The 23,418-nt window shown below is 44.7% G+C and overlaps 1 protein-coding gene across 1 annotated transcript in view; it reads right to left on the reverse strand.

The window, feature by feature from the left end:
* The window catches only part of PRKCQ (protein kinase C theta), a 67,070-nt gene that overhangs the window by 16,086 nt on the left and 27,566 nt on the right, over window positions 1-23,418 (reverse strand). Inside the window, exons 11-14 of the mRNA XM_065401867.1 lie at window positions 18,990-19,150; window positions 15,315-15,488; window positions 6,224-6,315; window positions 3,259-3,321 (exon numbers count right to left, since the gene is read on the reverse strand). Coding sequence (XP_065257939.1) covers window positions 3,259-3,321; window positions 6,224-6,315; window positions 15,315-15,488; window positions 18,990-19,150 — 490 coding nt within the window. The remainder of the gene's footprint in view (window positions 1-3,258; window positions 3,322-6,223; window positions 6,316-15,314; window positions 15,489-18,989; window positions 19,151-23,418) is intronic.

Raw genomic sequence — 23,418 nt, forward strand, 5'->3', positions numbered from 1 at the left:
ATCAAAACAAAGTGTTTCAAATTCGTTGAAACAAAATGAAACAATGAAAAATTTAAAAGTTTGGCTTTTGGTCCCGTCCCAATTTTGAACAATTTTCCCCCCCAAAGCTCACAATTTTTCACAGGACAGAAAATTTGTTTTCCAACCAGCTCAAGTATTTACTGATTGCTGGCAAGGTTAGTTTACATTAATGAAACCCTGGTGTTGGGTCTGATCCTCATTTAGCCTGAGGCCACTTTACGAACCAAGGTTAAAGTGCTGCTGTGGCCGTGTAGTCACGGCTCCAGCGCTGGGAGAGAGTAATAAAACCACCTCCACAAGGGGAGTAGCTCCCAGCGCTGGAGCACTATCTACACTGCCACTTTACAGCGCTGAAACTTGCATCGCTCAGGGGGGTATTTTTTCACACCCCTGAGCGAAGAAAGTTTCAGTGCTGTAAGTGGCAGTGTAGACAAGGCCTGAGTCATGTAAAGGGACTTTTAAAAGGGTATAAATATAAAGTCACTGTAAAGTGACCTTAATGTAAAAGAGAATCAGACCCATTACATCTGTCAGTAAACAGGCTGGGCCTGAGGCAGTTTGCACTGCTCTCAGAATGTGAAGTGGCATTTAAAGGCCCTTTTACACTGCTAGAGTGGTGTGCAGTAGCCTTTGTGTCGTTGAGAATTAGGCCCATAGTTTGTCCATTGTAAATCCAGTTTTGTGTCCTTGGTGTTTGCATCCCAATATTTCCTTAAAATGTGTCAGATCTTGGAAATTAAGAGGGCCCCAGACATTCTTAATAATAATGACATAAATTCAGATTAAAAAATGAATAAATAACTTATTCATTAGACTACTTTTGAAAAATAATTCCGAAAACACCCAACGACACCTTCAAAATTCGTACATATCTCCTGAATAGAACTGATGGAAAAGAAGAATTCCATTTTGCGAAACATTTTGAGGTTCCAATGTGGAACAAGCCCATGATGTCTGGCAGGGTTTTTTGTGTGAAAACAAAACGAAACAGAAAGATCTCAGTTGACTGCCAATTAGCTAGCGAATACCCTGGTGATCAGGGCACTCACTAGGGTTGTAAGAGACCCAAGTTCAAATCATTAGTCCCTGTCAGGAGGAGTGGGGGTTTCAAACTAGGTCTCCCACATCCCAGTTGGGTGTCCTGACTACTGTCTGTCCTAGCGTGGTTCTCTCTCATTTTGACCAGCAATTTCATCCTCAGAAACCTGCCTGACGAATGTTTTGTCAACATGTCGGTCTTAACAAATTGGCATTTTCCAACAACAACAACAGAAAGTTTTGTCGAAAAGTCCCCAGTCAGCTCTAATCACAGCAGGCTGTGCTGTTTACATGCTGAAATATTGTCGGTAGTGCTTCCTCTAGTGACATCTAAGGGTATTTCTACACTACCCACCCGGATTGGTGGGCAGCGAGCGATCCAGTGGGGATTGATTTATCGTGTCTAGTCTAGACGTGCTAAATCGACCCCTGAGCGCTCTCCCGTCGACTCCTGTACTCCAGTGCCGTGAGAGGCGCAGGCAGAGTCGACGGGGGAGTGGCAGCAGTCGACTCACCGCGGTGAAGACACCATGGTAAGTCGATCTAAGTATGTCAACTTCAGCTACATTATTCACGTAGCTGAAGTTGCGTAACTTAGATCGATCCCCGCCCCCCCAGTGTAGACCAGGGCTCAGACTATCATGTTGGTCATGGGGGGGGGGAGGGATAGCTCAGTGGTTTGAGCATTGGCCTGCTAAACCCAGCGTTGTGAGCTCAATCCTTGAGGGGGCCATTTAGGGAACTGGGGTAAAAATATCTATCTGGGGATTGGTCCTGCTTTGAGCAGGGGGTTGGATTAGATGATCTCCTGAGGTCCCTTCCAACCCTGATATTCTACCATTGTGGAGGCAACACTTATACAGAAAATGTAACATCATCAGCTAAAGTGGTAGGGCTTCAAAATCTCTACATTAGCTAACAGCAGGCAGCTGAACATCCCCTTTCCCAGAAGCCAATTCCCTATATCAAGAGCTGGTTAAAAGTTAGAAGATTTTCAATTTTTCAATATAATTTTTGTGCAGAAATTTTAAATGTTGTTCTCCTGAATATCTTCCATCTGATTTTTGCTGGTTTTCCAACCAGCTTATAGGGTGATCAATATATTTTTTTTTTAATTGAATTTTGAGGAAAAATTCCTGAACAATTCTATTCATTTCCTCATTTCTTCTGAATGAGTTTTCAGCATAGAGGGGCAACTCTCACCTTGCTCCAACACATCCCTATATTAAATAAAACTGAGCTCAGTCCATATTTAGCATTGTAGTATCCTTCTGAAAAACTTTCCCATATGCAACACTGTCCATATTATACACGAAGGATGTGAAAACCCTATTGACACAGTAAAAAGAAGGCTGAATGATATTTTTTCTCTGCAAGGATGTAATTCCATTTAGCTACACTTGGAGTTATAGATGCAAATTAAGGGGAGACAATTCCCCTTAATTTAGAAGGTGTGGCATTGGTGATTAATTAGGGGGCACTTCCATCTGATTCAGTACTGAACCAATGGGGTTAGGGAGCCTTGCTTTAGTGGAGTTGCTATCTTTTGAGCTACTTTGGGTCATTAAAGATCCCATGTCATTTTCCCATCAACTAGGATCATTGTTAACTTTGGTGACCTGGATAAATTCCTAGTAGGTAAGAACATTTTGTTTATTTAAAATCCCTTTGCAGTTCTATTGGAACAGTTCAGTAGTACTGTAATTTCCCCCCCTTTTAATATAAGCTGCTGTCTTCCAATCTAGAAGTGGCTACATTGCAGTGGCAGGGCAAAGTGACCCTTCCATATATAAGGTCTAAGCATGCATTCCTGGTGCACTCAAAACTCCTAACGAAGTCAGTGGGAGTTCTGAATGGACATGTAATGGAGGGAGTGGGCCCATGTTTTGCAATCATGTCTTTGGGATCTTTCAGTGCAAGGCACTTTGTAAATGTCAATAACATCTCAAACTGGCTTTGGAATACACAATGGGCATTGACCTCAATGGAAGTAGGATGGGATCCCCAAAAGGGTGCATAAGACTGACTCTTTTCCAAGCTCTCTTTCCCAAAATAAAATAGGCGAATGGGATGAAAAACAAAGTGGGTTGTAAATTCAATATTAGTAAGAAGAACGAAGTACAAACTAGCAGGTAAAATCAATATGTTGAAGAAAAAGTCTTACTGTGCCGTATATTAAATTCCAAAGTGTAAAACTACCTGTATATTATTCCCTTAGAATGAAGAAATTGCAGACCACAAATGATTTCAGCAGCATAGAACCTGGAAAAAAAAAGACCACGCATCAGAACTGATGTCTCCCCACAATAATTCTCCATTTGGGGCCAGATCCGCAGCTGGTGTAAATTGGCATCACTCCAGTGCAGTCAAAGGAGTACAAGCAACATCTTCAAAAGCAGCCGAGTGATTTTAGGACCCCAACTCCCTTTTTCAAACATGACTTAGGCACTTAAGAGCCCAAGTTCCATTGATTTTTGATTCTGGCTTCTAAGGGACAGATTATTTAGGCACTTAAAGATGCTGATAGGTTCCAAGCGGGATATTCTAAAGGGTTTGGTTCTAATTGCCATTTAAATCACTTGGGAAATAAATGAGAGTTGGCCCCTTACCTGCTTAAGCACTTTTTAAAATCCTCTTACGTGCCTAGTGTGCATCTTTAGGCATCTTTGAAAATCTGCCCCCTACATGCCTAAGTCACTTTTGAAAATGGGACTTAGGCTCCTAAATCGCTTAGGTGCTTTTGGAAATTTTACCCCACATCAGTTTACACCAGCTACAGATCTGGCTACTTGTGTCCTTTGTAGAGTCATTTTTTACCAAATTTCTTTAGAGACCCTTGTTCACAGCACATTTCTGCATTGGGGTGCCCAGTGTAGGACCAATACGCCACTTAAGTTTCACTTCAGCCCTCAAAATAGGACTCCTCTGCCCAGAGGTGAATGTAACCCTAGGACCATATTTCCACTGGATTCGACTGCATCCTCTCATCAGACCTTGAATGTCCTAGGCTGGGGGCACAGTCCTCAACATTCAGGGTTTTTTTTTTTTTTTAAAAACCCAACAAATCAAACTTTTATTTAAATTAGGCTCTGTTATTTAAATAGAAATTAATTTCTAAGGTGTTTCAATATTGACTTTTACAATATCTTTTGCTGGCATAAGGACTTAGAAAAAACTTTTATTTATTTCAATTCCTCTATTTCAATCGTGGCTAAATACATTTTTAATTCTCCCTTGGCGTATTTACTTTTTATATAAATTTACCTTTTTGCCATTCGATTTGACAGGATTCATGTCCCCGTCCCGCTTTTTTGCTGCTCGGTGACGAAAACAAGAGACTCCCTTTTCTTTTGTAAAACACTATTTTTGTCCAAAGTAGGTGGTCTCAGGATCTCTGCATAAAGGGGCATGTGGCTTACACAGTCATCCTAAAGCTAAAGAGCTTCAACTTCTGGGAATGGCTGAAGATTATGGGATTCTTTTGTAGTCCTTTTGCTCAATGGCTTTTTCTAAGGGTACATCTACACTGCAACTAGAGGTGTAACTCCCAGCTCAGGTAGATGTACACATGCTAAATTTGATTGAGCAACAGTGTAAAAGGAGCAGAGTAGCTGGAGCAGTTCAGGAGGTGGGAGAGTCTAGCTGCCCAGAGTACATCCCCATCTCCATCCCCATCCAGTTTTTAGGCTAGGGCATGTATGTCTACCTGAGCTGGAAATTACACCCCCCAACTGTAGTGTAGACACACCCTAAGAGTTTGGAGAGAGTCTTCTCCTGCCTGCAAAGACTTTCAGCAATCAAACTGGGAAATCCTGGCTATTTTATTTCCCCTACAGTGGGAGTTTGTTCATTTACATCAGGGCTGAACATGGCTCAGTGTGAGCTGCCCACATGCGTACAAGGCCAGAAGATGTCCCCAGCCATTTGACACTGAGCATCAGAGGCCTGATTAGCCTCTCGTTTACTCCAGTTTTACACAGCTGTAACTCCACTAACTTCAGGGGTTTTACTCCTGATTTCCATCAGTGGCAGTGAGATCGGAACCAGGTCCCAGATCTGAAATTCAAAGTGCGGCACAATCGGGGGTGGAGGGGGGGGGAGGGGAAGCTTTAAGCCACCTTTGTGCTCTCAAAATTGTGGTCTAACCGGGGCTTACCCAGATCCCAGTGCAATTTAGGGCAGCCCAGGGGCTGCTCTAATTTTCAACAGCCACCTATGGGCTGCTGCACGGCCCAGAGTGTTCCAGCAATGGCACTGTCCTCCCGCAATTCTCGTCCTGCCCCAAGATGTGTCTTGCCAGAGACAGGGAAGGAAGGTGGCTTATGCCACCCCTGCAGAGCCAAGGGAACCCCTCCTTTCTGGATAAATCCCCAGCAGCTGTTCTGTGCCCTTTTGTGGCTGGAGCCAAACAGAGGGGCCAAAACAAGGCACAGAATCAGGGCCCTGGTGTATTGTCAAAAGCTCTGCTATTGTCTTACAGTCTTCTTCTCTGTAGATTACCTGGAGATGTGGATCAATGTAACCCTACCATCTTAGTTCTTTATTGAATGATTCAGATTTTGTATGAAAAGGCCCAGGTACCTACTTCAGCAGCCAGACTGGGTCCGCTGATCCATGACTGGAAAAATCAGCTGATTGAAAGGCTACGCATGACTGGAAGATCTTGAAATGGAAAGTACACTTTGTGCTTTTGTTATGGTTGTACCTAGACCCCTCAACTGCGATTGGGGCTGCATGGTGCTAGGTGCTGTACATACGCAGTATAAGATAAAGTCTCTGTCCTGAAGAGTTTACAAGCTACATTGACAAGATAGAGAAATGGTGGGAGGGGAAACAGAGGCACAGGGAGAGGAAATGACATGCCCAAAGTCAGTGGCTGAGGCCAGATGACAGTAATCATACCAAGCCCTAATATAGTCATTTTCACCTATAGGTCCAAAAGCTTTACAAAGGAGATTCAGTATCATTACTCCTATTTTACAGATGAGGAAACAGAGGCACAGAGAAGAGAACTGGCTTGCCCAAGCTAACACAGCAGGCCATTGGCAGAGCCAGAAACAAAACCCGTCTCCTGAGTCCCCATGCTTTATCCATTAGGTCACGCTGCCTCCCTATTACACTAAGTATGTGACCTATAAAGTAAAAGGCAATTAAACCATCTTACGTTGCTCTGGCGGTGTCAAACTTGTGACAGCTTTGGATATGAAACATTAAGTCTCCTCCATTTAGATATTCCATTACAAAAAAGAGGTTTTCCTAGAAACACAATAAAAGACTAGAATTAGGCATGGAAAGGAAAAATACCATGAAGAAGGAGGGGGAGGAGAAAGGGGAAGGAAAGAAGGGTACAATACAATGTTGGATTTCTGAAGCAAGCAACTTATTTCACCGGTATTTCCTTTCCACTTTTTTTCCGTTGACCCCCTACCGAGCTCCCACTGCCCAGATTTGTATAATCTCTGTTCAAAAACATAATAATAAACAATCCCTAACTCACACATAACATTTTTCATCAGCAGATCTCAAAGTGCATTACAAAGGAGATCAGTTTCATTATCCCCCTTTCAGAAATGGGGAAACTGAGGCAAGGAGCAGTGAGGTGACTTGCCCAAGGCCAGCCAGCAGAGTGACAGAGCTGCGAATAGAGCCCAGGGCTTTTGAGTCTCAGTCCAGTGCATTGCTCACTAGGCCACACTGCCTGCCAGTCTGAGAGGCACTTGCCCATGTGAGCAACTTTATGTATGGGAATAGTCCAATAGAGAGCTTGATCCTGCAATGTGCTGAGCACGTTGGCCCTGATCCAGCAAAGCACTTAAGCAAGTGAATAGTTCTATTGATGGGGCAGTACTTAAACAATTATTGCGAAGGTTTAAGCGAATAATAATTCTTGTAGTATGCCCCAAATGTGCCAACAGTCCACAGAAGCTTTAGAAAGACACAGTTCCTACTTCCAAACTGGATACAGACAAGTGTCCTAATACTGCAATTGGAAGACCCTGAGGCTAGTACGGTGCCCCATTATATAAATGGGGTCCTGCACGGATGCAAGGGTCTGTCTGCAGGGAATCAATAGCAGGACTGGAGCTAAGCTTCAGTTTCAGTTCTTTGCATATGGCCATTGCATATGGTTTTGATAGTGCAATTACATTAGGGACAGCCCTGTCACTTGAGCCTGCACGAATCTGAGTGGATGCCCTGGTCTAGTGGTGTTAGAACGCCACGGAGAATTATGCCAGGCTGGGTTCCTGCCCTTGCCCTGGCTCTGATACAAACTTCCTCTGGAGTCTTAGAAAAATCCTTTGACCTCAATGTCTGATTCTACCAGGCTTCGCGGGACAGCCAGTGACATCAACCCCCACTGTGGTCCTCAAGAATTTAGGGTGCCGAGTACCTTTCAGGAGGTGAGCAGGACTGTAGCCTGTGCATATGCAGAACTTGGATATTAATTACTGACCCAAAATCCTGTTGTAAACATTAATAAAACAATAACTTAGATGATGAATTTAGGCAAAGTCTTAAACGAGTGTTGGTGCATAAACTGCATCATACCAGGAAGCACTGTGCCTCAGAGATACCCTGGGAGTCACAATTTCTCCCTTGCTTCTTTCTTGATCCTGAAGGATAGTGATTTGCTGCTGGCCTGTATCAGCAGTAAATTATTCTTCCAACCCTGCCAGCTCAGCTTCTCTGGCCAGCCAGTTTCCCTCCTCTCCCTGTTGCCATGCTCCAGGGCGGGAGTAAATAAATAAATATATGGAGATATACCTATTTCATAGAACTGGAAGGGACCCTGAAAGTCATTAAGTCCAGCCCCCTGCTTTCACTAACAGGACCAAGTACTGATTTTGCCCCAGAACCCTAATTGGCCCCCTCAAGGATTGAACTCATATCCTGGGGTTTAAGCAAGCCAATACTCAAACCACTGAGCTATCCCTCCCCCTTGTTAGCTAGTAAATAGTCCTGCTAACTCCCATGTTCCTGGACCTGGATAGGATCGTAAGGGGGATTCTTCCTCCCATTCTTGGGCATATATTCTGGGTCAGAGGATAGCCCGATGTTTGCAGTGTCCCGTGAACATGAAAAACGCTATATACAGTGGGCACCTTTCAAAGCTGGACATTCCCCACCTGTTGGAGTCAATCTTACAATGGCCTTTCCCATTCTAAGTACAGAGAAGACTATAAATACCACCATGCTGTAATAAGCACCCTTTTTTAATGGCGCCTACTGAGTGTGCTATGTGTTATCATCATGGCACAGGGAATTGTGTTGCTCTGTGCTGTGCAATACACAACATTAAAGACATGCTCTGCCTTGAAGAACTGGTAATTGAAAAAACAAACCCACATAAGACAGTGTGCAATGGGAAACCATCATAAAATGATGCCAGCCTTCCTGGGTGCTGAGCACTCTGGTAAGGGGTTGACTGATTTCAGTGGGAGATGCGTTACATGATCAAACTCTCAGTGCTTTGAGAAATAGAATGTACATTCTACCAAAGCACGTTGTATCACTTGGCTCATTGTCTACCTTTTCAGGGTGTGGCATGCATGGAGTTAAATCAACATGCTCCCGCTTTACATGCAGCTACTGTGAAAATGAATAGTTGCTGGCAGTAGTGATTTTGTCTTTATAAACAGGAAGTATGAAACAGGGCAGCATTTAAATGAATCTTGTGAAGGTATGGTCTAACTAATCCTGTGACCAGCTGGAAACACTCCACAGCACTTTCCCTGGGGTATGTTTATTTTTTAAGCACTGCATACATACAAATATATATAATGTCAGACCAGTTACTGAAGAGGAAGAAATATCTTCCCATGGCTTTAACAGTCACAAATATTTGACCCATTCATGTGATAGGCATGCATACCATGTACACCTGCTGTTGGTTTCCTTTGTTATCCTAGCAAATGTGTGCCATTCTAGGGCCAAATTCCCAGATTGTGTAAATTCAAATAACTCCACTGAGGTCAATGGAAATAGGCCGATTTACACCAGCAAAGGATCTGGCCCTCCAAGCCCACCTATATCAGTAGGTATAGTCCTGCCTTGGGTCTGACCCTGTCCATCCTTAGACGCATTGACTTCAGTGGGACTACTTAGGTGATGAATGGCTTGTGCAGGATCCTACCTCTGTCAATTTGTGGTTCTAGGAAGTACAGAAGATACTACTTGCAATGGAAGCTTTTGGGGACAATCAAAGCTTAGCTGCTAAAGACAAAATGACTGAGGGTTTAATTTTGTTCTTCAGGGCTAAAGAATGTTTCCCCTTGTGCAATATCAGCCTATTCGCTAGAGATGGCAGCATTTCCTACAGCTGCCAGCCAATTCAGTTCAGTCCTCATCTCACACAATTAGCTTTTTATTCTGATTCTTGCACTTGCAGCATCTTTTACTGCATGTTAAATAACCATTCAGGAGGCTCTGCTTTGCAAGTCCATCTGCTTCATTTAAAGCAGCAAACACATCTGAATATATAGACAAAGATGCAGGTGTAGATTACGGTATCTCCACATACTAAAGGCCTCCTGGCATAATTCCGCAAACGTCAGCAAAAGGCTAATTCCACCACTTAAGTCTCACTTAGGACTTCAAAACAAGAGTTATCTGCGGTGCTTAAGTGCTAACCTACCCCTCCTACAAGGTGATAGAACCGCCCCTATTGCTGGTTTCAGGACTGGCTGAACATTTTCAAAAATTCTTTTCGGATGGAAAAATGGGTTTTTGACTAAGCAAAAATTGCCTTTTGCTCAAAAAATTTCAGTCTTTTGTTGGAAAACCTACAAATGCTCTAATTTTCAGCTGAAAACTGAAAAGTTTTTGGCCAAAACACTTTGGTTTTAAATCTGTGATAAAAAGTCAAAATTTTCTGCAATGGAAAAAAAAAATTCTGACCAGCTCTTCTTAAAAACCCCAACCTATAGACCAGATGTTTATCTGGGATAAATGGAGCTGATTGTCAGTAGAGCAATGGATAGTCAATGGAGCTAGGCAGATTTACTCCAGCTGAGACTATGTCTCTTGTCACTTTAATAATCACTGACATCTGCTTTCCCCTTTTCCTTGCCTACCTGCTGTGCAGAGGGCAAAACTCTGCCCCCGTCATGTACTGACATCATCTGAGTACTGTAAAGTCTTTTCAATACAGACTTTATATTTTTGATGTGACAATGATCCATTGTGAACTTGAACGTGGGGGACAATTGTGTTTTTACCACTTTTTGGAAAGCTAGTCTTTTGAACTGCGCTGGCTTAAATGTGTATGATGCTGATATAGCAGCACAGTGACAGGCACAGAAAACCTAGCCAGGAATTTCAAACTCAAAGAAAAATCTAATAATTCAATATATTTTTTGTCCTGAATTAGGATTATTGAAATTTTTCATGGATCAAAATGTTCTGAAAAATTTTGATTCAGAAATGGATAAGCATTTCATCACAATGAAATTTGTCAACGTACCCATACTGAAATGTTTTATTTTGGTTTGTTGAACTGACCCAAAATGTTTCATTTAGAATAAGTTCAAAATTAAACTCCATTTCCTTATGATGCCACATTGCCCCATGGGAATTTTAGATTGAGAGCCTGAAGGTCCCATTGGGGCCAGGGTCCCTGACTGGACTACAGGTTTCAGAGGGGTAGCCATGTTAGTCTGTATCAGCAAAAACAACGAGGAGTCCTTGTGGCACCTTAGAGACTAATAAATTTATTTGGGCATAAGCTTTCGTGGGCTATAACCCACTTCATCTGATGCATCTGGACTACATTTCCCATAATACACCTGCAATCACGTGTGTCCTTTGATGCACCACACAGCTTGGTCAGAGCGGGAGTCCATGTTGCCCATAGGAGAGCATGGGGCTCCGAAGTACAACTGCCATTAGGCAATGCAGCACAATACGGAAATGAAGTTTAATGTTGAACTGACTCAAAATGTTCGACAAACTGAAATATTCTGATTCAGATTGATGGAAAATTAAAAAAACAAAACAAAACAAAAAATCAGCAAAATTGAAATGTTCCCATGGAAAATTCAATTTTCCAGAAACAACATTCTCTACATTCAATGTCATTTTGATAGGGAATTCCTGACCAGCTCTAATCAAGATGTAGGTTTGATATGTTGATAAGAGGATGAAGGGAGCGCTTGTATATATTAATGGCCTAATGCTGCAAGGTACTGAGCAGGGCCGGCTCCAGGGTTTTTGCCGCCCCAAGCGGCGGGAAAAAAAAAGCAAAAAAAAGCCGCGATCGCGATCGGCGGCATTTCGGCGGCAGCTCCACTGCGTCGCTTTCTTCTTTGGCGGCACTTCAGCGGCAGGTCCTTCCCTCTGAGAAGGACCGAGGGACCCGCCGCCGAATTGCCGCCGAAGAGCCCGATGTGCCGCCCCTTCCCCTTGGCCGCCCCAAGCACCTGCTTGCTCAGCTAGTGCCTGGAGCCGGCCCTGGTACTGAGCGTTCGCCATGACATCCTGAGTGCGCTCCACACCCACTGAAGCTTTTTGAAAACTCTCAGCTCACCACAGAATTGGCTCCTAAGATTTTTTTTTAATGGAAGTTACAGGGTCTGATTCTCCTTTACCCTAAGGCCCTTTATATTATTCTGTCAGTGAACAGGAGTCTTAAAGTGTTAAATCCCATATGTTAACGTGACATGTTATGTCAAATTTGGCTCAGCCTTTAGGTGTTGTATAAATGGGCTGTTACAAAAGATAAGGCTAACAGCACAGAAATGCTTCCGTAACATTTGTTTTTAAACTACAATAAATATGGTTTCTATTTTACTGTGAGAGGGGCCTTAATGTAAATTAGAATCTGGGGTATGAAGTGAAACAAGCTGTAAACAAAAATGAACCTGACTTTCAAAAATAGAAAGTCTATTTTTATTGTTCAAGCTCAGTGAAATGCAAAAATCAATCAATAAATAAAAAGAAGCAGCATAAATGGTGAAGAGTTAATTCAGAGATTAACACTGTATCGGTGTCAATAATTTCAGGATTAGTAGCATAGGAATTATAAAACAGTTTTTACAGTGTCCCTTTAAATCACATAAAATAAAAGGTTTTTAACACAGTATATAATTAGCCTGTTGAACTCACTGCTGAGATCATTGTGGCAAAAAAAAAAAAAAAAGGTAAATATCAAAAACATCTGAAAAAAAGGGCATCTTCATTTATTCTAAGGAGGCTAAAAATGACAAGTGGCCTGATTTTCACGAGTGCTGCATCTTCTATGGAAGTCAGTGAGAGCTGTAGGTGCTCAGCATCTTTGAAATTCAGGCCAAAGGACTATCAATTCTCACGCTTCATAGCATGCATTGATCATCACTGGCTGGGATCAAGCAGAACCTACCCCCCCGTAATGGATAATGCTGTCCAAACGAGGTACATTAGGGAGATATTTTATGCCTTTGAAGACATGTGGCAGATATTGATGTTGATGAAGAACACTGGACTGAAAGGACTACTGGTCTGTCTCAGGATGGAGATGCCTATGTTCCTGTTTCTACTATTCTTTGTAGATGCATTCAGTACATAAAGGAACTCAGAAACTTCGCAGTGCCAACAAATCAATATTTCAGAAAGGTTTCTGACGCACGCTTTTCTGTCTGAAGCCACTTATCAAAAGCCATTCCAGTGAAGCCTTCAAAAAGAGATTCCAATAATAACTCCTAGGCATGGCTTCTACACACCAGTGCATCTGCTATGAAATGCTTACTCTGAGCATATTATGATTAAAACATGCCTCCATCGAGTGGTGAGAGAATGTCTGCGGCTTGTTACAGCTCTCTCATTCAGAATGACTTTCATGAGTTGAATGATCACTGCTTGACTCGGAAAGGTCAGAGGAGAAAAACGTAAGTCAGAAATCAATCACAGCCTACGGGCGATTTGGATTAAAAAGACATGCGCTAACTCCTACAGCTATAGTGTGAAATGAAGAGGCCAAACTGCTTTAAAATGTTGAAAAGTTGACTTGGGTAAGACCGAAGAAGATGCTTAACGTACGTCAAGAGGGCAATATAGCATCATGCAGTAGAGAGGGGGGCTTGAAGTGATCACTCATTTGACCTCGTTGCATTTTTCAGAACTATTCACTATACAGATCCTTGTGCTTCAGGGTGTAAGCCAACCGCTGACTCTAGGAGCCTAGGAGAAGTTTGTCCTGGAGGCAGGTTACCCCATAACTGCCTACTGTAGGGTTTCTTGCACTTCCTCTGAAGCAGCTGGTGTTGGCCACTGTTGATGACAGGATCTTGGACTATATAAACCAACGCTCTATTCTAGCAACGTATACATTGCTATACATCATTCCCACTGGTGTCTCACCCAACCTACCCTTGAATATCAACCACCCCCACTGGGAGTATATTCCACTTCCCAGTTGGTATTATTGTCAAGAATACTTTTCCTATTATCTAGTCTCAGTTTTCTTTCCTTAGTTTCAGGTCATTTATCTTTCCCCCACCATCAGCTGAAACTATACATAATTTCCTTCCTGTATGTTATGGGTATCCCTTTGCTCATCGTCCTGAAAGGATTAAAATAGATGCCAGGATTCAAAATTTCATGATCTACTGACACAGGAGTTCACAAACTTTTCCACAGTAAATTTCATCTACTGTCCTTAAACACGTGTTGTTTGGGAAGCTAACTGTATATGCAGCAGAGGTACTATTTATTTCCTATGACACTGGCTGCTCTGTTGTTAACCTAGCACTGAGCAACATCTAGCATTGCTAAATTAGGGTATACGAATGAGCATGGAAGCCTCTTGAGATGAATCCAGACCTTCCAGGGCTGCCTGAGTGAACAGAGTGGTCATTGGGATATCATTCCAGATTTTATCCCCAGTTAAACTTGTCGTAATGCCAGTTTAAAATGTTACTATATAGAGCAGTGATCCCCAAACTGCCTTAGGGAGTGCAGAGGAACATTGAGGGGGGCGAGGCCCGGGCCAGCTCCCATGGAGGGCGGGGAGGGAGCACCACCCAGCCCCACTCCACCCCCAGCTCTGCCGCGGCCCCGCCTCCCAGCTGCTGCTCCGCTCCCAGCTCCAGCCTTGGCCCCCAACCGTGGCTCCGCTCCCGGCCCGGCCTCAGCCCTCAACCCCTGGCTGCAGCTCCATTCCCTTCCCCAGGTGTGGCCCCAGCCTCGGCCCCCTTATCCCTGTCCGTGCGCCCCCCTGGGAGCCGCAACCCTGGCTCCGGAGCGGGGGTGCAGACAGGGGTAAGGGTGTGTGTGACCCTGACAAGTTTGGGGACCACTGATATAAAGGGAAGGAAACAAACTAGTTCTTTTTTATTTGCCTGGTATGGTGCTTGAAAGGCTGGTCAGGGACACAGAGACAAACTCTGGAAGCTACTTTTTGCATTAGGGGCAGGGCCGGCTCCAGGCACCAGCTGAGCAAGCTGGTGCTTGGGGCGGGAGATTGTTCGAGGCGGCATTCTGCCCAATCCTAGGGCGGCACAGCCGCTTTTTTGTTGTTGTTGTTCCGCTCCGGCCGCCCTGTAGGGGGCGGCGGCGCAGAGAACCAGAGCGCCCTGCAGGGCAGTCCTCTTCCTTCCCTCCCCGCCGACCAGAGCGGAGCCCTCGCGGCAGGCGGCAGGAGGCAGCGCAGCGGGAGGGGCCGCGTGGCAGCGCCCCTGCTGTAGCCCTGGCCACCCCCTTCTCTCTCTCTCTCCCGCCCGCTCCCTCCCTCTCCCGGCCCCCCCCAGCCGGTTCCCCTGCACCCGTGCTCCGGCCGTGCCACAGGTTTTTTTTTTTTTGCTTGGGGCGGCCAAAAAGCCAGAGCCCGCCCTGATTAGGGTGCACAAGGCTCATGCACTATTAAAGGCCCACTTAAGCCTTGTTTTGAGAGCTTAAATAGTGATATGTCTTGTGCTGTCTCTCTGCACAGGACTGAATTTCACCCTTAGTACATACTGCACCACGGTGACTCTCTGCACTGCCAGTTTTAGGTGGGGAAAGAAGCATGAATCTACAGGGGCCTAAGTCCAAGCATGCTCCCTGGAACGGATCAGCTGGCCAAGTGTCCTACCCACCCCTACACCCAGCACTCGTCGGATGAAAGCAGGGGATGAGGTCAAAGTTTCTGAGGCACATGCTGAGACTGAAGATTCCTTCCTTTAGCCCTATTTTGTTTGAGAGAACTTTCCTCAGAGTAAACAGGCTCAGGCTTTTGCACAGCAACAGGAGTAACGCAGAGTGTCCCCAGCACGTTCCGGCACAAATGGAAAGCACGTATTTACCTTGGTTTGGAATGTACAATACACATGGGTTAGAAACGGGTGCTCCCAAGCTAAGGAGAGGACTCTCTTTTCCACCATGGTGCATTCGACGTCATCATCCATCAAAACCACATCCTTCTTCAAAGCCTTCACAGCGAAAAACTGATCCGTGTTCTTTAACTCAGCAAGGAAGACCTAGAAGGGGAAGGCCAACTCATATAAGACGTGCATTTTCTCAAATCATGTTCAGACCCATTTAAAGAAGTGAGTTGAGAATAACTGGCTCAACACCAAGGTTGATCAGACAACTTAGAGTGGAAGGATGATCTAGTGCAGGGGGTTGGCAACCTTTCAGAAGTGGTGTGCCGAGTCTTCATTTATTCACTCTAATTCAGGGGTTCTCAAACTGGGGGTCGGGACCCCTGAGGGGGTCGCGAGGGTATTACATGGGGGGTCGCGAGCTATCAGCCTCCACCCCAAATCCCATCTGCCGCCAGCATTTATAATGGTGTTAAATATGTAAAAAAGTGTTTTTAATTTATAAAGGGGGTCGCACTCAGAGGCTTGCTATGTGAAAGGGGTCACCAGTACAAAAGTTTGAGAACCACTGCTCTAATTTATGGTTTCGCGTGTCTGTAATACATTTTAACGTTTTTAGAAGGTCTCTTTCTCTAAGGGCAGGTCTTCACTACGGGGGGGGGTCGATTTAAGATACGCAAATTCAGCTACGCGAATAGCGTAGCTGAATTCGACTTATCGCAGCCGACTTACCCCACTGTAAGGACGGTGGCAAAATCGACTTCCGCGGCTTCCCGTCGACGGCGCTTACTCCCACCTCCGCTGGTGGAGTAAGAGTGTCGATTCGGGGATCGATTGTCGCGTCCCGACGAGACGCGATAATTCGATCCCCGAGAGGTCGATTTCTACCCGCCGATTCAGGCGGGTAGTGTAGACCTAGCGTCAGTCTATAATATATAACTAAACTATTGTTGTATGTAAAGTAAATAAGGTTTTTAAAATGTTTAAGAAACTTCATTTAAAATTAAATTAAAATGCAGAGTCCCCCGGAGCGGTGGCCAGGACCCGGGCACTGTGAGTGCCACCGAAAATCAGTTTGTGTGCCGCCTTTGGCACGTGTGCCATAGGTTGCCTACCCCGATCTAGTGGCTAAGTCGCCCGACTAGGATTCAGGTAGTCTGAATTCAGGTCACGATTCTGCCCCAAAGGTATGAGGCTTTGGGAAAGTCACTCAATCCACCTTATGCCTTAGTTTCCATTTGTAAAATATGGATAACACTTTCCTACCTCCTAGGGGTGTTGTGGGGATAAATCCACTAATGACTTGGTTACTACAGTGATGCGGGCCATGTAAGTAGATGGAACACTTCTCACATGTGAAAACTTTGATGACTGAAACCAGTTTTATGCACATTTTCATAAATAATGGTTTCCATTTTCTGGCCACTCTGCTAACCACTACAATACTCTAAAAGACATATGGGGGAATATTATTTTGTCAGCAATATATAAAGGGAACATTTGGGGTCAGATCCTCAGCTGGGATAAATCAATGTAGCTCCACTGATTGACTGATTTACAAGAGTGCGGTATGAATAGAGAGGTTACACTTCTACAGAATTTCTCGTCTGAGGATCTCAAAGTGCTTAGCAAATACTAATGAACTGAGTCTCAGAGAAATAGGCAAGCTTTATTATACCTCTCTTTCGGATGGGGAAACTGAGGCACTCAGAAGCAAAATGACCGAATGAGCCAGTAGCAGTGTGGGAAGTAGACTGATTTCTAGGCCCACAGGCTAATTACAGTACTAGGCAACCATGTGGCTTAGTGGACAGCACTGTACTGGGCCTCAGAGGACCTGGCCTCACTTCTTAACTCTGTTATAAATTTTCCAGATGATCTTGGGCAAGTCACTTCCCGCTCTGTTTCTCAGTTTCCCCATCTCTGACATGGGGATACTGACATCCTTTATAAAGTGCTTTGAGATCGATGGATAAAAAACACTATATAAGAGTTGGGTCTTATTATTAACATGCCCCTTGGTTAGCTAAACGTTCAAGAATAATCAATAAAACTTCCTCAGTACTGTTTACTGAACCGTAGATATGGAAAAGTGCAGGGGATCTGCAACCCCCTGGCAAGTTTTATTTACTCTTTTGGTTATTTGTATGTTTAACTTATCAGTGTGCTGTGTATCGCCTCTCCCATGCGATATGGGGAATAATCAGTAATATTAATGCTGATGCTACAACAACTCTCTCACAGTGCCCTCTCCATGCTATAGAATATTCTTTAAGAGAGGGGCTCAAGGGATAGTAACCAGAGTGCAACTGTCTGACTGGAAGGCAGGAGAGGGTAGGAGACAGTAGGGTCAATGCAGCGGCAATGGGCTTCTACACAGATGGCCCAGTACCATCGAAACCCATACAGATCTCTGGAGATTGGCAGGGTATGAAGGCTGAAGACCCTGCATCTTCTCCAAAGGAGGACACACCCCACTCCAACCAATGGAAGAATTTGGAGAGAATTCTGTGGAGGAAGCTTGTAGTATTTTCTACTCCCAACCGGTTTTCTGTGGAAGGGCCTGATTTGTCCTAAGCTTGTTCAACTATGGAAAGCAAAATGGAAAAAAATAAATCAGATGTTTTATTAACAATTTAAGATGTGGCCACTGCAACTGCATCAGTCCATAAAATATGCAAGAATCAGCCATACACCCAGGGGAGGTTCCATCTCTGATGTCTTTGGGCAACACGTTATCTAATACGTGCACACTCATTAGTTGATGCTAAATTGCAATGAAGAGTGGCTTCCGAATTGCCTCTCAGAACTGCATTAGCGCCAAATGAGTTCATCATGGTTAATGTTATCATAGAGGATGCTTCTACGAATTAATAATGATCAGCCACACAATGTAAAGTGAGACGAATGAATCCACTGAAGGTAGAAGATTCACGTTTCAGATCCAAGGCACAGATCCCCAGCTGATTTAAACTGGTAGAGCTCCATTGACTCAGTGGAGCTATACGGATTTACATCAGCTGGAGATCTGGCCCCAAACATCTAAGGGATGTAGCTGAATCCAGCCTGAGTAAGGGGCAGAGCATAGTTGCCCCAAGAACAGGGGGCTTCATAATCTGGTCCCTGCTTCCTCTTTGCCCTGGACGGGGAAGTAATCTACTCCAGCTTTTTTTCAGGTGCAGCTTACTTCCTCCTCTGAGCTAGCTCAGCTGTGCTGGCTGATAGAAGTGCCAGGACTCCACCCAGTCTGCTCTCTGCCCACCTTCTCCCCACCCACATGCATAAAAGGGGAAGTAGCAGCCTGGCTGCTGCTTTCCCTTTTACACAGTGATGTGGGTAGCCAGTGCAGGGGAGTAAGTGGGCCACTATAGTATATTTACTCTCCTATGCAGAGGTGGGGCTGGGTTTATGATTGAGCCCTGGGAGAATTAGGTTGCTATGCAATGCAACAGTTGGGTACCCTTGGCGATGTTTAAATCTTATTTATTATTAAGGACGTTTGGGTCAGGTTTGACCTCTTCTGAGGTTTGAAAACAGAGAGTCATGCCTTCTGCCGCTGGCAATGCAACATCCACGTAGGCATTGAAAAGCTGTTTATATTCTCCAGCAGTGCACTGCCTGGTTTTGCTTAGCTCACGTCAGCCCCATCTCACTTACCTTGCCAAAGCTTCCCTTTCCCAACATTTTGTGTAAGACAAAATCGTCAATTGTTAATTTCAGCTGCTCAGACTTCTGGTCTTTCCCTGGTTCTGATTCTATGAGAGACTCGGGGCTTGTCACGTCTTCCACCGGTGTCTCCCAGGAGATTCCCTGTGGCTCTGAAATGAACCCCAAAGCAAAATAAACACCCAGAAACAAAACAAAAAAATCCACATCCCAGTTTTCCATATTTCAAAGACACCCAGTTCCAATTAAAATCAATGGCAATCAGGTGTCCACATTCAGTAGGTGGATTTGTAAACCGCAGGCATTGTACCTTAATCTCCTTCTAGTTACATCAGTTTTTGCAGTGGTGTAACTCCACTGACTTAAGTAGAGTGACTCCCGATGTGACGTGGGTGTAAATGAGAAGAGAAAGACACCCTTTAACTGCAATGTTGCTTTCATAGCCGAAGAACAGGGCCAAGCCCTTAGATTCTGTGCAGCTTTTACTTGACATTGCTTCTTGCTGGCTGTCACACCGTGCCAGGACATCTTACCCTTGGGCCTCTTGCAAGTCTATTGCCAAGGTTGCTGTGTGAAACAGATGAGACACTGTTTATACTTCATGCTCCTATCCCAGACGTTCAGATCAGGTTGGCTGCCTTTGCTGTCAGTTCCTGGAGTGGGACTTTCAAGAGTTTCCTGGGTATTCTATTTATTTAGATTTATCAAAACCTGTATAGGAATCTATTCCTTACTGAACCTATCCCACAAACTCAAACACGCAATACCAGATAGAGGATTGCTCAGCCCACCTTGACAGATAAAATAAATATCCACCGGGGAAGAAATGGTGCCTTAGGTAATCCGGTCCCAAACCCGGTCCCAAACTCCACCTAGAAACTAACTGCAAGCCACTGCAGATGTAATCCTCTGATCAGCGTATGTCAGACATCCTCCTCTGGGGCCAATTCACAAAGGATGCAAGTCTGGCTCTTTAGAGTCAGAGAATCACAGACATGTTGGGCTGGACGAGACCTCAAGAGGTCACCCAGCCCAGTTCCTTGCGCGGAGGCAGGACCAAATATACCTAGACAAGGCGTTCTCACGACAAATGATTTGGTGGCCTCAGAGTGCGGCGACCAACTCTTGCTGGTGGCCACCTTCACCTAAAATACTTAATTAGCTTTAGGAAAAACAAATACATTTGCACATATACACATCCAAATCACTGTAATTTATTTATGGCTAGCTAGTAAGTCTGCTGTGAAAAGTGATATTAACAAACATATAAGTATCATTTTTCACAGCAGACTTACTCAGCCCCGGCAAGCCTGGAGACAAATTAAGCCCTGGATGAGAGGTTGGGGGAGGCAATAGCAGGGGCTGGGGTGGGGGAGGGTTGGCTGGGGAGGCAGCAGGGGGCTGGAGCCTGAATCCCCGCGGCTAGGGGATGGAAACCAAAGCTACAGAGCTGGAGCCCGGGGCTGGAGCCTGAACCCTTGTGGCCAGAGACTACTTCCACACCACCCCCGGGCTGAAGCCCAAAGCCTGATCCCCACCACCCCTGAGAAGGTGGGGAACTCACCGGCTGCTCCTCCAGTGTTGTGCCCCAGGCATCTCCAGAGGGGGGCAGGGCCCAACCCTGGCTGGAAGCCCCAGCAACCAACACCAAGGCATCCAGGAGCACCAGGGAAGGGGAGGAGCCGCTGCTCCCCCTGCCCCCCGCCCCATCACAGCCCAGAAGGTTGTGGCCGCAAGAAAAGCCCCTGGTAGCTGCATTTGGCCACGGTGGCCGCATTTGAGAAACGCTGTCCTAGACCACCCTGGACAGGTGTTTGTCCAACTCATTCTTAAAAACCTGCAATGATAGGGATTCCAAAACCTCCATTGGTAACCAGCACTTCACTATCCTTAACGTTAGAAAGTTTTTCCTAATATCGAACCTAAATTTCCCTTGTTGCAAACTAAGCCAATTACTTCTTGTCCAACTCTGAGTGGACATGGAGAAGAATTGCTCACGGTTTTCTTCCTTTTACTTATTACTCAAGCTGTAGAGATTCATGCTTCTGGTGTGAGAGGCCTCTGGTGTTGACCAAGATGGTAGTCATCACAAAGACTCCAGAGCATTGGTATAACATGCTTCTGATCGGCAACTCTGCTTTCATAAGCGGGCTGCAGCATTCTGCACAAGCTTCATTTTCCCAGTGGTCTCCATGTGCAGCCCTCGTGCAGAGCAATGCGATCTTAAGGCGACAGGACCATGGATAATTATAGCAAGGTTGGAAAGGAAACGTTGTGCTCTTCCCACCGTTCCACTGGAATCCAAGCTGGGAGCCCAATGTTGAGGCCTTTATTGGGTTTAAGCTTTGGTTTAGTTTTGCTTTTGTTCCTAAGACATGTATTTTAAAGCTTGCAGGAGAGGTGGTTTCTGTGCTACCCATTCTATAAGCTGTATTTCATATGTTGTGCCACAGCCCTTGGATGCCAAGGTAATAATAGGCACTATGGACCAAAGGTGGGATTTTCCAACAGGTCGATGTGAGTTAGGAGTGCAGTGAAAGTCATTGGAACTTGTGCGCTGAACTCCCCTTGGGCAAATTCCCAGCTCAAAGGCTAGAAGACAATGTGCAAGGGTTCCCCACATTGGTCAACTGGGGAGGGGAACTGCCCACCTGAACCTTCTCTCCGGTAACATAGAGCATGCTGTCATGGAACACTGCTTCACAGCAGGAATGACAAGGGGAGCTTCCTTGTATGGCCTCCTGTTGGCTATTTCCAAATGCAGTTCTTTCACGTCAAGGTGCACATTAGCACTGCAGATTAGCATGTATGCACCCTGATCTCAATTATCCAGTCACAATGATACTTGAATTTGGTAGGCATAGCATATACTGTAATTCTTAAATTTACCGTGCAACTCATAGAATCATAGAATATCAGGGTTGGAAGGGACCTCAGGAGGTCATCTAGTCCAACCTCCTGCTCAAAGCAGGACCAATCCCCAACTAAATCACCCCAGCCAGGGCTTTGTCAAGCCAAAACTCAATCATTTTATTAATAGATCCTCAGCTGGTGTAAATCAGTGTCACACCGTTCACATCAGTGCAGCTACAGTGATTTACACCACTAAGAATCTGGGCCAATTTGCTCCGATTTCTTTTGAATTTAAAATCTTCGCTGCTAATACTGAAAGGAATAAAAGCTATTGTGGTTCACAGGGGGAGGTAATTTCCAAATGTGGGAGCTGAAAGATTCCACTTAAAACCCACATTTTGATGTTTAGGTCAGCTCTTGGGTGAGTAAGGTGGAGATTTTCCATTGACTTTCTATGGCATGGCTACATGGGGACATCTAGGAAAATTAATCCAAATTAACTAAAGGTGTGAATTTGAAGCACACTTTGGAAGTGAATTAAGACACAACAAATTAAGGCCACTTTAATTCTGAATTATACTGTCCGTGCCGGGATTTAATGTGGCTTAACTAATCCACTTTAAACATTAATTTGGATTCACCTTCTTGAGTGTCCCAGTGTAGACAAGCTCTTCAGCACCTAATTGCCATTTGTGTCTTTGAAAGATTTCCCCGCAAATGGTCATTTTTTGTACACGAGTGCAGAGTTTTATGAAATGTGCGATTTGGCCATGCTATGAAGGTGGGCCACACTCACAAAGAAGGCTCATAGCATCAATGGTCATTACCTGCAGGGATGTTCACAAAGCTAAGTACAAATATCATCCAAGAGAGGAGAGAAAAGAGTAAAGTGAAACAAAATTAATTAAGCCAGTTCTTGGAACAAGTACACATGTCAACAGCAGAGTGTAGCTTGCCAACCGCGTGGCAGGGTACACAGGTAAGATAAACACAACACTGAAACGCTTGCAGCAGTTTCTGTAATCAGCATAATTAGTTAAGACTATAACAACATGCCTGCAGTACTAAAACAATAAATAAATAAATAAATAAAAATTTAAATTATTATGAAGCTGCTACCTGTCGAGAGCATTGCTCTTTCATTAGCTGTAAGCCGTAACACAGAGAAAATAATAAAACCGGGATATGAATTTTCAGTGGTGAGCAGATAGTTCGAACTAAACAGTGGGTGACATTTCTTCTTGAGGTTCTGATTAATATGGTTGTGGGTGGGGGAAGTGGTGGGTATTGGGATACCTGACCTAAAGGAGGATTTGGGGAAGATTTTGCCAGCAGTGTGTGTGGTGCTTTGTGGTTCCTGTCACTGGAGGACAGAAATGGATGGGTTAGGGCACATGTCTACAGAGAGGTAGAAGGGAATTGCACTGGGACCAGAGGGATTAGTTGCCCCTATATGGAGAGGCTGGGAATAGTTTGAGGGTAGGTATGACAGAGTGTGGATGAGAGGGATATGTTTTGGTAGAGGCGTGACTCTAGAAGCGACAGATGTTGCTTTGTATTGACTAAT

The sequence above is a fragment of the Emys orbicularis genome, chromosome 1 (assembly GCF_028017835.1).
Source record: "Emys orbicularis isolate rEmyOrb1 chromosome 1, rEmyOrb1.hap1, whole genome shotgun sequence".
NCBI lineage: Eukaryota > Metazoa > Chordata > Testudines > Emydidae > Emys > Emys orbicularis.